General features: G+C 26.7%; 1 protein-coding gene across 2 annotated transcripts in view; it reads left to right on the top strand.

Moving 5' to 3' along the window:
• LOC147814400 (eclosion hormone-like) overlaps window positions 1-19,195 on the top strand; it is a 53,482-nt gene that overhangs the window by 18,186 nt on the left and 16,101 nt on the right. The window contains exon 2 of one of the 2 annotated variants that reach the window (XM_087155582.1): window positions 17,514-17,609. The exons of the other annotated variant lie outside the window; for it this stretch is intronic. Within the exon in view, the coding sequence (XP_087011708.1) occupies window positions 17,583-17,609 (27 nt within the window). The 5' untranslated portion in view covers window positions 17,514-17,582. The remainder of the gene's footprint in view (window positions 1-17,513; window positions 17,610-19,195) is intronic. 2 annotated transcript variants of the gene reach the window in all.

Below are 19,195 nucleotides of genomic sequence, written 5' to 3'. Positions count from 1 at the left end.
CATATAAGATTGAAAAAATAATAAGAAAGAAAGGAAATAAATTATTAGTGAAATGGGTTGGTTACCCTGAAGAATTTAATAGTTGGATAGATAAAAAAAATATTATTCTAATTTAGGAATCAATTGAATTATATCATTTTTAAATCTTTCCATATCATAATCTTTTAATTTTAAATGATTAAATTTAGTTTCTATATAAGAAATATTTTCTTTTATTCTGTTAAATAAATTAATAGCATTCGGATTATATTGAATTTCATGAGCTATTTTTAAATTAGGATATCTAAGTTTTAAATCTCGTATAGTTTTATTATATAAACCTCTTTGACATCTAATAACATAATAATGATAATCAGAATCATTTTTATTCTTTTCTATTATTGTAAACATGTTTAATTTTCTAGGTTGAGATGTTTTAGGTGTTACGTCTTCTTTATATTTTTCATTTTTTATTTTTAAGTCATTCATTTTAATTTTTATTATATCTAATTTCTTTTGAAGTTTATCATTATCATTTTTATATTTTTCATTAAATTTATTAGCATAATAATTAATTACAACATCGTTTACTTTTTTAGAAAATTCAGGTGAAATCCAACAAGCTATATTTGTAATTAAATCCTTAGAAACATAAGTCCCATTATATTTTAATTCAGTTGCATTTCTACCTTTAATTTCATAAAATAATGAATTTTCTAGAGGGCCCGAATTCGGGCCTTCTAGGAATTTAGTTAAATATAAAATTAACTCTTTAGATTCTTTATTTTCTAACCACTTTTTAAATCTTTTACCTCCTGATTTACATAACTTAGAAGCATTGAAATATCCAGTATTTTTATCTATTATTAATTTAAAATCTCCAAACAATCCATAATAATAACTATCTTTAATTTGCTCATAACAAATATCTTTTAAAGAAGCCATTTTATTACGAAACATTTTTATAAATGCTTTTATTTCAAATCAGTCGAGCAACAAATGATTCATCGAAATGACGTCGTGTCCTTCTAGAAGTTTCTACACGTTTCGAAATCATTTACTTCCGTGTTTCGTTCATTTGAGTTCAAATCGTCGAAGGAGTAGGTTATTATATTTAAGATTTAAGTTAAGTAGGTTATTATATTAAATTATTTTTTTCTTTTTTTTGTATTTTCAAAGTATTTTTCCTACATGTTTTTTAATTCTTATTGTATTTTATTATTCTGAAAATGAATTACTTATAGTTTTATTAAACGAATTACTTAAATATTTCTTATTTTAAATTTTCTTATACTAATTATTCTTATTTTAAATTTTCTTATACTAATTATTCTTATTTTAAATTTTCTTATACTAATTATTCTTATTTTAAATTTTCTTATACTAATTATTCTTATTTTAAATTTTCTTATACTAATTATTCTTATTTTAAATTTTCTTATACTAATTATTCTTATTTTAAATTTTCTTATACTAATTATTCTTATTTTAAATTTTCTTATTTAACGTAAAGTTTCTGACTTATTTAAAGTAAAAAATTATATTATTATTATTATTATTTATTTATTATTATTATTTTATTTATTATTATTATTTATTTTTTATTATTATTTTAGACTTTACTTTATTTATTATTATTATTTTAGATAACTAAAAATAATAAGACTTTATTTTCTAAGTTTATTAATTTAAAGCTTCGATCTTCCTATCTGTTGAATTAACTTTGAAAAATTCCTTTAGTTTAAAAAACTTATTGTTTTAAAAATGATTCGGAAAAGCTGATGTCTTGCGAAACAAGGGTAAGTGATATCATAAGTCAACTTCCTGTTCAGAAGCCACCGCAGTGGCTTTTCAAACGGAAATAATGATTGCTTAATAAGGTCTGTGACGTAAGAGAGCTATCTATATGGCTCTCATAGGAATTGTGCAATAAAAGCCATCTCGGTGGCTGTGATTGCGCAATAGAAAAGAAAGAACACATATTTAAATATTTTTTTAAATAAATGGAAAATGTTTATACAGAGATATTTAAACAAATTAAGAATAAAAAAATAAGTTACGATTCAGAAGAAGATGTATATTTTTATGACACGAAAGATTTTGATATTTTTTTAAAACAGAGATACAATTCGAGAATTTGTTTTTTTAAAAAGTTAAAAAGAAAATTGAACTTGGTTTTTACAGTTGAAACAGATGAAATGTTTTTAAAATTTTTAGATTATATGTATTTTAAAAAGAGTTTAAATTATAAATATTTTATGAAAAAGATATGTGAATATTATAATATTCCTAATAATATTAAGTTAGGTAGTCCTAAAAAACAAAACATTTATGATGAAATTTGGAATTCGTTTCTTAAAGAGACAGAAAAGTATTTATAAAAACTCCATTTAATAAATGGAAGATAAATTTTGTTGCGATTGTAAGACTTTGAAATCAGCTGACGAATTTTACAAATATAAAAAATATTTATTTAAAAGATGTATAGATTGTGATCTTAAAAGAAAATATATATATTATGAATGCGATTGTGGCAAAAATTATACTTATTCACATAAACAAAGACATTTTAGAAGTAATTTTCATATAAAACGTATGAACTCCTTTTTATAAAAGTATTTATAAATTTTCTTCCTTATAAATGAGTAACATGACAAAGGAGTTCAAACACTTGAGTAATGTACTCTCAACTTTCAGTATTAAAAAACTAAGAGAATTGATAACTAAACTTAAAATTCCTGTCCTGACTGATAAGAGATTAAAATCAAATATTATTGAATCAGTAGTTTCTTATATCAAAAGTACAGGAAATTATAAATCTGTTTTATCAGATTATTTAGGATTAGATGCTACTAACTATTTAGATCGTAAGAGGAAAATATTTATAAATCATCCAGAAAGAAGAAAGAGAATCAAGAATTTATTTGATTCTTATAATTTAAAATATAAAGATGGTCAATTTATACCAAAAGTAGAAAAAAATATTTTAACTGAAACTAATTTAAATGCTTTGTATAGGCCTCAAAAAATGAAAGATAAGGTAAAAGTAGAGGTAAATCTTAAAAATTTCTTTAAACCAGATTATAAAATTATTGAATTCAGAGGTCAATATATTGAAAAATATAAAGTTTATAGAAAACAATATAGAGTGGTAGGATCTAAAATTTTACCTGAACAATATTATAATATTTTAAGAAATATATTTAAAAGGGCTATTGGAAATATTATAGGAAAAGTAGATGTAATTATACATAATCCTAAATTAAATGTACCTTTTCATGATAAAATGATGTCAACTAAAACTGCTTTTAATGAATACATTGATAAATTATCCAACCAAATTGAATATAAAGAACTGGATATAACAGAGTGTATATTTGATTTTAATGTCATCGAATTACCTCATGGTGGTGGACACAAGGCTTTAAAAATGTATTCTGAAACAGATCCAGCAAAAAAGAAAAGTATTTGTCAAATAAAAAATGATGATAATATATGTTTGGCTAGATCAATTATAACAGCTTTAGCTATCCAAAATCCTGAACTGTTAAGTGATAAATTATGTACTGAAAAATTATCAAGTAATGAAATAATTTATATTAAAAAAGGTCGTGTTTTACAAAAAACATTAGCTATAAAATTACATGATGTATGTAAAATTCCTTTAGAAGTGTGTAGTTTAGAAGAAGTTAAAATATTTGAAAATTTTTTAGACATTCAGATCAATATAGTTTGTAGAGAAAATGGTAATGAAATTATATATAATGGTGATTAAAAATCAACATGTATTTTTATATATAAGAATAGAAATCATTTCGATGTCATTACATCAATGACAGGATTTTTAGGTAAGAATAATTATTGTAATTATTGTAAAGTGGGTTATAAACGTTCAAATCAACATAAATGCCCTTTAAAATGTGATAGGTGTTTTGTTAAAGAATCTAATTGTGAAGGAGAGGAAATATTTTGTAAAAAATGTAACCGTAAATTTAAAGGAAAAGGTTGTTATAATAATCATAACAAGAAAAATTCAGAAGGTTGTACTGTTTGCAAATTACTATGGAAATGTCTAAAATGTAAAAGAAATATTAATAGAAATGAAAGGAAAACAGAAGAACATATATGTGGTGAATATCATTGTAATAATTGTTGGGAGTGGGTCACTAAAGGTCATGAGTGTTTCATGAAATATGAAAAAAGTAAAGGAGGTGTATGTGAAAATAATTGTGTAAAAAATAAATGTAATAAAAAAAGATGGTGTAAAAAATGTAAATATGATTATACAGAAAAATACTTATTTTTTGATGTTGAAACTCAACAAGATACAGGAATTCATGAAGTGAATCTAGTTATATGTCATGATTTTCATGGAAACGAAACAGAATTTAAAAATGAAAACGATTTTTGTGAATGGTTATTTAGTGAGGAACACGAAGAATATACAGTTATAGCTCATTATGGAAAAGGATTTGATTTTCAATTTTTAGCTAAGTATTGTTTTAAAAACATATAAAAATATTCACAATTTATCAAGGAAATAAGTTAGCATATATGAAAGCTAATGAGTATGATATAAAGTTTATTGATTCTATTAATTTTACAATGTGTCCACTTAAAAAATTTCCTAAAACGTTTGGTTTAAGTGAACTGGCCAAGGGTTATTTTCCTCATTTATTCAACAAACAAAAGAATCAAAATTATATTGGTAAATATCCAGATAAATATTACTATGGATATAATTATATGGTTAATGAAGACAGGAAAAAATTTGATAAATGGTATGATTCCATTAAACATGAAACCTTTGATTTCCAAAAGGAATTTATAAAATACTGTAGATCTGATGTAGATATTTTAAGAAAAGGTTGTTTAGAATTAAGAAGATTATTCTTAGAAACTGTGAATGTAGATCCGTTTAAATATGTAACTTTAGCTGGTCTATGTATGGCCATTTACAGAGATAAATTCTTGAAAGAAAACACAATAGCTATTGATGAAATTGTCATTCAAAAAGATCAGTACAGTAAAAAATCAATAGCTTGGTTAGATTACATATCAAAAAAGGAAAATATTAATATACGCCATGCTTTGAATGGAGGAGAGAAAAAATTACAATTAGGTGAAAAATGTTATAAGGTAGATGGATTTTATAAAAATACAGTATTTCAATTTAATGGATGTTTCTGGCATGGATGTAACAAATGTTTCACTAGAACACAAGTAAACACTGTTAATCAATTGCTCATGGAAGATTTATATAAACGAACTAAGAAGATCAATAAAAATATAATTGAAGCGGGTTATGAATTGGTAAATATCTGGGAGTGTGATTTTGATAATAATAAGGATATGAAACAATACATGAAAAAAGAATGGAAGAGAGATTTTATAGAACCTTTAAATCCTAGAGATGCTTTTTATGGTGGAAGATGTGAACCTACCAAATTAAAATATGAAATGAAAAGTAATGAAAAAGGTAGATATATTGACGTATGTTCTTTATATCCTACTGTAAATTATTTTGATAACTATCCAGAAGGTCATCCAATCAAAATATTTAATCCTAAAAAATACGATGAAAATTGGTATGGATTAATAAAATGTAAAGTACTTCCACCTAGAAAATTATATCATCCAGTATTACCTTATAAAGAAGAAAAATTAATATTTTCATTATGTAGAACTTGTTCTGAAACAATAAAATGTAATCATTTCAAAACCACTTTAGAAAAAAAGAAATGTGAAATTTGTTACGAGATAAGAAATTCAGAATGTAAACACGATGATAGCGATAGATGTATAATCGGAACTTGGACTACTGAAGAGATCAGATTAGCTATTAAAAAAGGATATAAAATATTGAATATTTATGAAGTGTGGCATTTCGAAAATAAAACGAATGAACTGTTTAAAGAATACGTCAAGACGTTTTTAAAAATAAAATTAGAAACATGTGACAAGTGGAAAAATAATTTCAAAAATGAAGAAGAGTATAGAAAAGTAGTTAAGGAAAAATTAAGTATTAATTTAGATAAAATTGAAGAAAATCCAGGTTTAAGATTCATAGCTAAAATATGTTTAAATTCTTTATGGGGTAAGTTTGGTCAAAGAAATAATACGAAACAAACTGAATATGTGATGGAAATTGAAGATTTTTATAGAATTATTCTAAATGATACTATTAAAGATTTGAATATGAATTTTTTAAATGACGATTGTGTGGAAATGAGTTATAAAATGAAAGATAAATTTGAAAAAAATAACTTCAATACTAATATATATATAGCTGCTTTTACAACTAGTTCTGCCAGAATTAGATTATATGAAATGTTAGATAAATTAGGAGATAAAGTACTTTATTATGATACAGATAGTATAGTATATATAGACGACGGAACCAATAAAATTGAAACGGGATGTATGTTAGGAGAATGGACTGATGAATTGGGAAATGATAAATATATTACATCTTGGATAGCTGGAGCATCTAAAGATTATGGGTATAAATTAAATGATAAATCTGTACATGGAAAAGTAAAAGGTTTTAAAATGTCTTATCAGAGTGAAACCATATTAGACTTTGATAATAGGACTAAAATAATAACAGGTGAAACAGATTGTTTAGATGTAGAAATCAATCAGTTTAAAATCGAAAAAGATAGGAATATTTCAAGTATTAAAACAAATAAACGTTATACCTTTGGATACGATAAACGTAGACTTTTAGATAATTATGATACTGTACCTTTTGGCTTTTAAAAAAATGTTTCTTAATAAATGGATAAGATTACAGTCATCCTAAACATTCAGGGATTTATTTTTCCCAGTCGTAAGATTTTAAGAGAGATAGGATGGGTTCATTTAAATTTACCAATCGGTGAATATATTGGCGTATTTACACCTAATTGTGAATTGAATGATCAAGAATTGAAGATTATACGTAAATGTACTTCAGAAGTACACGGATTAAGATTTAATAGAAATAAGAATAGTTTATGGATAAATCATCAAGACGTAAAAGATTATATAAATAACCTATATCAACTATATGGTGGTACATTTGCTTATAAAGGAGGTATTTTAGAAAAAGAGATATTAGATGAATTGAATATACCATCTATTGACATTGATGTACCTAAATGTACTAAAATTTTAGGACCTGGATGTTCGTTATACAAGTGTATGTATTATAGAAATTATATTACAAAAAATGTTTCTAAATAAATGGAAGAATTTAATGACCTCAAACGATTTCCTGAAACATACAAATTAAATGAACTCGAGATAGGTAAATATAATTTAATATCACTGAGAAAAATAAATACAAAATACGGTGACTCTATTATAGCTAGATTAGAAGTAGACAATGATGAGAAAGATTTTTATCTCTCGAAATGTCATGGTGAATTATCTGATAAAGCTATAAGAAAAATTAATAGTGGAAAATATATTTTTGATTTTAAAGGTAAAAATAAATATTACGATTATGAATTGCATGTAAAATAAAAAACGATATTTTCAATAAGGTTTTAATAAAATAAAAATTATTAATATAAAAATAAGAATTATTAAATATACTGATATTTCATATAAAAATGTAAAATATAGGTCTATTTTAAATTTTTTTAATATAAAAATAGGAAATTAATAGTAGTATATAGGGAAGGGCAAAAGTGTCCTGTAGCCCCCCCTATATACTACTACTGTCTGTTTACATAATTTAATGGAAATTTATTTATTTTTTTGTTTCAAGTAGCATTTTTATTTGATTCATTCAATTATTATCTGCGAATATCAGTGAGTTTGTTTTTGACAAACTCTTCTAAAATTTTATTCGACAACCATCTCGAAAATTTTTTGTAATGTTTCACATTTTCTTATAAAATAAGTTGCTTTTATACGGAGATTCAAATTTTTCTTTCATAGAAAAAAATATTCATAATATTTCCTTTTATGGAACCCTTGTTGGAAATGTTAAAGCTTTGCTTAAGCTTTGAAATGCTCAGATGTAATATGAGTTTCGCTACATTTGCTTATATCACATCAATGATTACGATGCCTTCTGTGCATTGTCTGCCATTGGTAAGCTTTAGATCACATTTTGAATACAAATTTTATTTCTCATTGATTCTTAAATTAATAGTTGCAGCTAATAATTTAAGATAATAGCACTAACATTTTCAAAAAATTAAAACTTAACTAAATTAATTGCTGAGAAAAACTACGAGTAGGGTATAATTTTCTTTCAAGGCATTTAATTTTTTTTCCGCAATACTGCTGAGTTCCTCCCTCTAACTGCTTACACTCACCCACTCCCAAATATTATAGAACAAAATTATAAGACATAAAAAGATTTCGAAGCAAACTACTAAGTTATTAGTCCTATTTAAAACGTCTCCCAGTATTTAGCAACATATACAACTACAGAAGATAAATTTAAAAATTTGACATAATAATTTTTAGACGATTCATTCTTAGATAACTCTTCAGATTAAATTAATAATATCATAACTTGCATAGTGATAATTTAAAAAAAAATGAAAAGTATGACAGAGGCTTTACTGAATCAGGTTCTTACGCAACATTTTCTATTAATTAACAACTTTTGAAATAAATGTTTAAAATACAACTGTATCAAACTTTATTGAACGTTTACACACATCGCCCAACCATGGCCATAACCTAACCCCGATTTATTAGGGCTCTATATTTTGATGTCCATGGTAGGAATGTCCCGTAATTTTGATCCCTATCAGGTGACGTGAACAGCCGCCTGAGCAACTCATCTCTCCAAACTTCCACACCACAACCAACGAGAGTACTTTCAACAGCAACAGATTTAACTTAATCTTGCTACCTATATATGCCAGTTGTTTTGTCGGCAGTCAGATTCAAACTCACTACTTCCAGAGAAGTGGTGTCATTGACGCCTTAGTCAACTGCGACATCGGAGCTTGAAAATATATATGCTGTCACCAAATATATGGTGAAGTAATATATGTCAGTTAAATAGGGTGAAGTAATTATTAGCCTCAGCATGATTTTATTTGTAATTGAAATGGACTTCATTATTTTAAATAAACTTTTTATTAAAAAACTGAAATGAAATCTGTATGTTATTTCCACATGAAAAAAAAAAACCAAACAGCTGTTTTTGATAAACTTGAATATATAGTCTGTCAGTTTTCCTTTTCTCAGTTTTTGTTTAAATTAGCCAAACCAAACATGTTTATTTAAAACAAAATATGTTCCACACAAAGTAGATTAAGTTAATTTTATCGTAGTTTCAAATCATTCACAGGTTAGAGTCATTTTATGCTTTAGTTATAAGCTTATAATTTGCCTAAAATGTGTCCTGGATATCAAAATACGATCACAAATATATCATTTTTCATTACTTCCTTTGAACTACAAAATGCCCGCCATAAAAAAATAGAGTGTCAGCCTTGCAACAAAATATTCTAGCTTTAAATTTAGCAAAATATACTACCGTTATTACCATACTATATATGTGTGCACATATATAAATAATGTATGCATATATATATATATATATATATATATATATATATATATATATATATATATATATATATATATATATATATATATATATATATATATATATATATATATATATATATATATATATATATATATATATATATATATATATATATATATATATATATATATATATATATATATATATAAGCTCACCGGACAAAAGAATTAGTCACCCTAGTGAGCAAGCACCAATGAATCGTTAGGTTTCGTTAGATGACGCAGTGGTCAAGTGACGTGCACACTGCTTCATAGCGATCAAAAGCAAATAGCGATCAGTGAGATATTTTTGTTTGAAGCAGAAATTGAGTTTAAATAGGGGTAAAAGCAAGAATGTGATAGAGTGGTAAAAATGGGCAATTGTGTTTGGCCGTGCCAATGGTCATACAGTGAATGAAGTTGTTGGATTTGTTAGTGTTTCGATGCGGACTGTTCAACGCGTCTACAAGCAATGGTGTGATCACGAAATATGACGTCAGAATTGTGGTCGGAAAAAGATCCTTCATGAAAGGGACCGGAGACGTGCTTCACAACTTGTCAATCAAAATTGCTTCCAAATATGAAATTTTCATGTTTTATTATATTTATTTCAGAATATGTAAATTATATTTTATATTATAATATTAAACTAGAAATTATAGTTTACACTAGAAATTTTGTATTATAGTTTACACTGGAAAGACTAAACATGGCTGTATATCTAGAAAGTCAGAGGGAACCGGTGCGGCCCTTCTAAGTTTGCTGGTGTGTAAAACAACTGACACCGAAATTCTTAAATTATAATTATGCTTAATTTAATAAAAGTATATTAGGGACACGATCATTAAAATTATGTGACTTATTTATTTGATTTGGTTATCGAAAATATTTGGTTTAAATTAAAAACTGATTTGATAGTTATACTTTAGTTTATTACGTAACTAGCTGCATTCCCATTTTTCGTCAGGTGTGAAAACAAAGAATCAATAAACCTGTACTGTACAACACTACAAAATTATGAACAGAACTGAAAGCAATTACCGACAATAATAATAATGAGTTTTTTTAGTTATTATAATTTTTTGCCTTTTTCTACGACTTAACGTTATTAGATTAAGCAAAGCAAGTACATATTCATTCATTCCATCAAAATGCAGATTGACTGTATTCGGTATTATCAGGTCTTATGCTGTTATTCATCTGGTGCTAGGCAACTCACAATACATTTACTACAATCAAGTAATTTTCTCCCGTGCTTATATCTTCGAGGTGCAGTAAAAACCTATTTCCACAGTATAAATCATAAAATATACGGTATTGATTGAGCTGTAATTGACGCCAAATTTAATCATAAAATACTTCTTACCTACATATATAAAAGTATATTGGGCTCATATTAAAATTGCTTCAACTTACATAATGCCAGAAATCCTTGCTTTCAAAATGTTGGCTATTTCTCTGTTAATTTTGCTTTTTAGTACAGAACTTTTTTTAAAATTTTAATTTCTACCTCTAACTAAAATTAATTAACATCAATAATAGTTTATCAATTTTTTAAGTGCTCTGAAGCAAATTAGTTCCATTTATTGATTAATTATGCCCTACATAGCTTATTATTTTACTGCAACAAGTAACTAAAATTACGCATCATTGCCGTCAGTTACAATAATGGCATTTTTTTAAAAACTTATCCTTAACGAATTAGTATCAATAAGTAAAACAAACACGTGGCTTCAGTTAACCTTAGAAATACCAATAGAGTCACGTAGTCCACATATGATGCAAAGGTCACGTTGATCATTCAGATAACTTGGCATATCAAATAAAAAGTAATTAAGCATTGCCGAACACGCATTAAACAATTCTTTTGATCCTAAGGTCCCCTCTGAATTAGGCTTGTCATACCGAGTACAAATGTAGACTAATTAAAATATTATACACATTTCTTACAAAGAATTATACTACACCCAGTACGAGTACCCGGTACCAGGACCTAAATTCTGAGATGACCTTCAGATCGACAACCTGCTACTCTAAAAACAAAAGATATTTTGAATTACAATCTATTCCAGAATTTTCTCCTACTTATAAAGCGTGTGGTGATAAAACATGCAAAACTTGCCCCAATATTTAGGAAAAACATATAAATAAAAATAACGATAACTGTAAATCTGTTAGTAAACACAATAATGTTATTAATATGTCTTAATGTTATTGATAAGTTTAAATTTTCTAAGATTTTAAAGAATTAAGAAAAAAATTCCGTTAAAAGATTAATTAGAAGTTATAAATATAATAAATCTCTTGGTAGAACTGTTCTTAATTATAATGATATTAGCAAACATTTAGGGAAAACTAAAATATCCGATTATGAATGTGACAGTGAAGAAGAGAAATACTTTGAATTTGTTGATAATACTGATCATTTAAATATTATAGATAACATGGAACTAAGAAATTTAATGATAAGGGCACAAAACCATATAGTCTCATTTACCATTTATCAATTAATGAAAATATTTTCTTAATGATCTCAATAAGTCTCGTTTAAAGATATCAAATAGATTCTCCTTACCTTTTGCCACGTAAATAGAATGGAAAAGGCTGTTTATTCTAACTTTAAAGACCTTATATTTAATAATAAGGAAAATTTAAATAACAGTAAAAATTCCACAAATTTTTCTAAAATTGCTCTGTCAATTAAGTAAATACAATGTATGGAGGGAAATGTCTGCCACCTCCATGTGGTGCTGCCTGAATAAAAAAAAAATTAAAATAATTTTTTTTTATTAAATATTAATAATTTCTATAAAATCATTAATATAAAAAATTTTTATAATTAAAATGCAACCCTAATAATTATAAACTTTGAATTATCCATTATAATACTATTTCGCCCTGTGCACATCTAACTCGGGCTAATCTACTTTAACTAACAAATCCAAAGCTCTTCTTTATTTCAGTTATTGGATGCCATTAAAGATCTCCTCAAACACTATTTATTCCATATCTTCTATTCTATTTCCTTATTTTGTAATTTGGCAAACTTGGTATGTAAGCATTTTAAATCATTTTTAAAGATACCATTACGTGCCAGTACATTCGAATTCTACTCACTGACTTTATATATTACTTTTTGTGTTTTTATCTGTATTTTCTTTATTTTTAATTTCCCATTTTGCTTGATTGTGTTAATTTGCAGTTTTGTTCTATTTTGCATTTTTGCAATTCATTTGATGCTCTTTACATGGCATTGATATACTTTGCTTTGGCTATATGAATACAATATTAGAAAGCACTGTTTTTAGCGAATATAATCGCGTGAGCTGATGACGAGAGTATATCGTTTCATCATTTCATTTTCAGCTTTTTGATTTTTTTAAACATTATTTTTTAAAATTTTTTTTCCTCTTCTCTTGTCTTAAAATTTTATTTTATATTTTTTCCATGTCTCTACATTTTTAATTTTTAGCTGTAAGTGTATATATATATATATATATATATATATATATATATATATATATATATATATATATATATATATATATATATATATATATATATATATAAATATAAAGAGAGAGAGAGAGAGATTCAAACAAAATAATTGTTTCAGTTTAAAATAAATTTTTGTTTCTCAAAAATATAAAAAGACAAAAACAGAAAGGTGATCGAAATAATTTTTCTAAAATGATTTTCCTAATGGTCGAAAAGATTTAGTTACACATGATTTTTAGGAATAACTAATGAAATATCATTTTATCATGTTTTGTTTCCTTTACGATTTCTGTTAGGAAATTTGACTTATTTAATATCATATAATTATGATATTAAGCATGCCAAAGTCTTTCGAAGGCGTTAAAATGATGTCTCAATGGACATTTTTATTGGAACACTCGACTGAATAATTACAACACAGCTATTAGTATATATATATCGCATTCCCTCTGAGTAAACAATAACTATAAATTATGTACTGCGAAATGTTAACTTCAAATTATATAGTTGCAGTATTTTTAATATATGTGTCTTTCACTGAGGGAAATAAAATTGAAGATTCCGTATCGCCATTTGGCGAAAAAGTGAAAAGCATTATAAGTGATGATATTTATCAAAAAATCTTTGCTGTTAACATTAAGAGCTCTGATGATTTACTGAAAATTCTAGACTTGTCAATAGGAAAACTAGAGGAAATACTTGGATCTAAAGTAAATAACGCAGTAAAAAAAGAACTTATGTATGAAACAAAACGATTGGGATTAAGTGTTCTTTCTCCTTCCTATATTTTTCGCATCAATGCCAATGCGGTATCAGAGACTTTAATGGAGGATGGAATACTGACACCAGACAACGTCGATAATCTGGCTCATGGGTGGGTAGATGAGCTCAACAAATCTGCCACATCATTGGACAATGATGATATCAGTTCTACTTTTCCAGCTTTGACCTCCGCTATTGCAAGGTTTTTGAAATCATCTGATTTGACATCAAGAGATCCAGCCAATCGGTTTGTGAGGAACTTCATTAAAGAGCAAAAAAATAGTTAAAACAGACTTTAAAATGTGATTCTTGAAATTTTTGTGGTTGAAAGCAGCCTGGGAATAATGTCCAAGCCAATTTGTTAATTTTCATGGATATGGATTGAATTATTCTGCTGGGGAAAAAATCATTTATTACCCATTGGCAAAATGGGCGTTGTTTTGGATTTGATGGCGTGCGCAACGAGTTTGGCCGTCATCACACTTTTCAACTGTGTTGAAGAATAATAATAAATAGCGTGCATGTGTCGTCATTGCATGCGTTGCTATGGCAACCGCTGCTCTTTGATTATTTTTTAAGAATTATTTTTTTCGCTTTTAATTTTGCTATGCATTAAGTTGGTGCGTTTATTTTTGAGATATGGTACCAAAGAGATCCCATAAATACTTCCTGAGTAGTGAATAAAAGAGAATTTCATCATTTGAACGATATTTTTGTTTTTATTGTTTTAATGACGAATCAGAAATTCTAAGCTACATTTTAAACTGGATCGTTTTCAATACTAATTCATGTGAGCATCACAAATAAAGAGGGTAAAAAAAAATTGACAACAACTTTTTTGTCAACTTGTAATATCCTTTCGGTGATCACAAATTTCTTTTATACTTTTTTTTTATTTTGAAGTTAACAAACAAATCGATAAAACTTATTTTCCTCCATCTTCGTTATTATTATTTAATATCAGAATTAGATAAGTGAATAAAATGCATAAAAGATGGATATAAAACTGAAACTATTATAGATATAGTGCCTTTCAAAAGTTGAAGGTAAGTCATAAAAATTTCGAAGTATGTTCAATGTCTTTAGTTCTATTATCAGCGTCGAACAGCTGACCCCGCTTCTGGGCTTGCGGTTATCTATATTCAACACTATAGACTTGACAGAAAAAATTGACTCGAGTTTATTATTAGAAATGCATTGATAAAAAAATAAATATAAGTTATTAAAAATTTTATGAAGTTATATATTTTTTTAAAAATAATAAAGGCTTTAATAACTAGTAATGCAATTAAATAGAAGTAATCAATATTTTGAATTAAAAAAATATTAGATTTAAAATTGAATTGGATTAAATTATAAATACATCATTTTAAATACATGTGTTATTATAAATACATACTCATTTAGTTTCAAGAATTTTTAAGAATTATATCAATGACAAAAATTTAGGAAATGCTTTGAATTAATTTTTGGAAAAAAGATTTATTAGAAAAAAGATATTTATTTCAAAAATTTTAAAATTTTGCGAAACAGTTTGTAATAAAAATAGTTTAGTTTTAAATTGGATCTGTGCAATTCAGATTAAATTTTCAATTAAGTAAAATGTATTTTAAATATTGTTTTTTTTAAAAAAACACTTTGCAGCACAAATTCAACGAGTGTGGTAGCCTTTTAAAGATTGACATAAGAAATTACTCATCAAAGAATTAAAAAATAAAAAAATGTAAAAAAAATGTATTCCAATTAAACGAATAAATTAAACAACTTATTCTCATGTTGGTTAAAAACAACTGAAACCTAATTACATGTCGAAATGAACTTATATTTAATTCCACATTATTTTGCCAATAGAATTGGAAACTATATGACTTCTACTCTTACAGTCACAAGACATATTTTCATGAAAAAAAAGTATTAAATTACAGTACTTACTTTTATCTACATAGTGAGATTGAATCTTGAGTTTCTAAGATGCACAGTGAAAAGAATCTTCGCTAAATGTATCACAGTTTACTGAAAGGCATCCAATCACGCAATCGAATTGATTGATTCAAAAGAAATAAAGAAAGAAGAATTAATTATTGCTAATTTGTTCAAACATATACTTATATGTTAATTCTGGATTACTAAAAATGTTTGCCACTAGTTCATTGTTATTACAGGATATTTAACCTAATTCGAGAAATTTAAAAAAAAAGACACATTAACATAAATATAGTAATATACTTTAATTTGAAAATATCATTAAATATTATAATCCTTAGCTCCAAGCTACACACAGAATTATGTAAAGAAAATTGTTAACATTAGTAAAGGTGAACTTAATGTAGAATATTTCAGTTATTTAACTGAATAAATCATTCTGCAAACAAAGAACTGACAAACTGAATTCAGTCAACTTTAATTTTGAAATTATTCAAATTTCAAGGCAAATATTGTATGAACTGTAACAAATTAATTAATAACAAATTCAGTGAGCTAAAATTTGATGCTGTCATGGCTGCTTTCTCCAGCTTCAAATATTCTATGAATTTATTCGCATTTTTTTCTGGCGTTATCTTTTCAGATTTTAGAAATTCAGCCTCTCCGGTAAGCAAGGCTGGGAGGGTATCTATGATGGAGTAATCATCGGGCACTGTTTTGACAGCTTCGTTAAGCGCCTTCACGAACGCCTTAGCCAGGTGGTCCATGTTGCCTGAATTTAATTTTCCGATTTGCTTCAAAAACTCATAATTGGCATAACCTTGAAAAAGTCCATCCTTGTTACCGTTTTGAAGCAATCGAGTAGTGACCGCGTTTATGTGTTTAACAAGGCAAGGATCAAGCGGTGGACCGCCGAATGCTTTAGTAAACGTTTTCGGCAGAATTTCTTCCGTTTTTTCTATCTCTTTGAGGTCCTTGTAATTTTGGTTGAAAAGTATGGTTTTAGTATCTTCAGGTATGATGTCTTTTACTTTTTCACCGAATGGGCTCAGGGAGTCATCCTTACACCAAGCAGATGACAAGGGCAGCACTGTTGCCAAAATGAAAAGAAAAATAAACCTGGAAAAATACATCTTTTAACTTAACAATCCTACAATCGATTTCACTCACTGAGTAGTTCTGACGCTAAATACTGTAGTTGTTTTTTGGTCTGAGCTGGCTATTTATATCCTTTTGGAGAAATAAATAGAATGCTTTTTTCATGACATACGTATCAAATGTATTGAAATTCGGAAAGATATTTTCAACTGAAATAACAAGAAAAACGATTTTGAATATAATTGAAAACGTGCAAATAATATTGATATTTATTGACATATTTGATGCGTACTCAGACTCAAATTTATGCAATATCAGTCATTCCCTTGAAATAATGTACATAATATTTGATTTAGTGATCCAGTTACAAGAAAATCTCTGGTGATTAGACTGTACGATTCATATTCAAATAATGAAATTTTCTATTAAATCAGGAGTAAATCACTTCTGCGACATTTTCCTTCCAGATTTCGCGACTTCAATTAATTGAATTCATTCTATGGATTCGAAGCATCGTCAATTCGTGTTTCGAATTTTGTAGACTAATCCATATAATCGTTAAATTCCATCGGATATAATGTATCAAAGCTATTGATTCCAATAAAGTATTCATTGTTTCGAGTGCGTGAATTATTCTTTACATAATATTGGGATATGTTTATCCAAATGCATTTAAAACAATGTTTAAATTCATATTTTTTTTTCAGGATTTTGATGCAACTCGATATTTATCATTTGATGATTTAATTCTGAATATTTCTGATTAATGGCTTTTTATGGATATATTTTCAGATTCTGTTAAGGTAAGCAAAAAAATGTAAATGTAATTTAAATTTTTTTTATCGCATTTCCTACTCGTAATTTGCAGAGAAATAAGTTTGTAAATTGACCGCATTGAAAACAATCTTTAATTGAAGTTAAAATTCGAAGCTTGTGAAGGGAATTTAAACTTCCTTTTACGTTGAATGATTTCTACAGAGTGATGTATTTTTTTCCTCGATCGTTAGCAGGAAATTTAAACAACTCTTTGAATATATTTCGAAACGTTCCAATGAGGAGTAATGAAGTGACATGGCACATGTTTCAAGCACGTAATCTGTATTTTGAAATCATTTAAAATTTCGGCGGCATTTAATTGGTGACTAAACTTATTTAATAAGGCATTCTTAAACAATATCCACGATGTTAAATTACGTTGCGTGAAAATAAAAGTTTTAGCTTGACCGTCAAGTAAAGTTTTACAAAATGTTATTTTCTGCGTATCACTTAAATTCGGAATAAAATTAAACGCGTCCTCAACATCGTTAAAAAACAAATGTATCCCATATGAATCAGAAGCATTGAATCGTCTAATTGAAGATAATATTTCTTTTAAAAGAAAGTAATTTGTTACTATTTGTTTGTTTGTAAAGTTGTTTTGTTACTACTCGATAAGGGTGCGGCTTCAATGTCATTATGTACATGCACTACTTCAGATTCACTTTCGTAATGATCATCTTCTTCGCTCAATTGTGTATTAAAAGCTTGTAATTCTTTTAAGTTCATAAGCGATTGGTAAATTTTATCAATTAGTTCTGGCTTTTTCCCTTCAACATCCAAATTTAGCACATTTAACACACATGAAAATATTTACACCGACCTGCCCCAATTGAGGGCATACGGGTAAATGTTTATTAAAAACCAAGTAAAAAAAACATTAGAGAACATAAAATACAAAAAATGTATAACATACATAAGATACAAAAGTCAAATGGCAACAGCCCGTAAACTTTGCGGGCGAACAATACTCTTGAACAAAATTAGTTATCTACAATTAGTCAGAATATTAAATGTTTAAGAAAACTTGACAAATATATCTGGCATGTATGCCATGAAAAGTCCAAATCAACAAACCCTAAAATAAGGATTAAAAGCACAATTAAATTTAAAACACCAGCAATATTAGAAGCAAATTAAAATATAACTTGCCATTCCAGGTCAACAGACCCTTATATTGAGGCAATCAAGTGGCATAAAGTTTTAAAACTAATCATAGGGCAAATTGCCTATTAAGGAAACAATTAAACGAGTTACAAATAGTAAAATCATCAAAATAGTGTTGAAATAGTAAAAGTGGATTAAAATGGTGTGAATGACGAGGACAGTTCAAATCCAACTTTTTTTTTTTTTCTTTCCTCCAAGCCTTGGGCATGTACCTAGGTTATGAAAAACCCTTAACCATATAGCCCAAGACTTGGCCACTAATCCAGCTCCACTCGAGCCTACATAACAGGATATTTAAAAAAAATATGTATATATATTTTTTTTTACTTAAAGTGTGGAATTTAAGAAGAAATAAGACCAAAAAAAAATACATGTGAAATGGGAAATTAGTAAAAAGAAATGTATA

This window comes from Parasteatoda tepidariorum, chromosome 2 (genome assembly GCF_982258835.1).
Source record: "Parasteatoda tepidariorum strain Cologne lab strain chromosome 2, Ptep-v5.0, whole genome shotgun sequence".
In the NCBI taxonomy this organism is placed as follows: Eukaryota; Metazoa; Arthropoda; class Arachnida; order Araneae; family Theridiidae; genus Parasteatoda; species Parasteatoda tepidariorum.
Note: the sequence above shows the minus strand (reverse complement) of the source record. Positions and strands in the feature narration are given on the sequence as shown.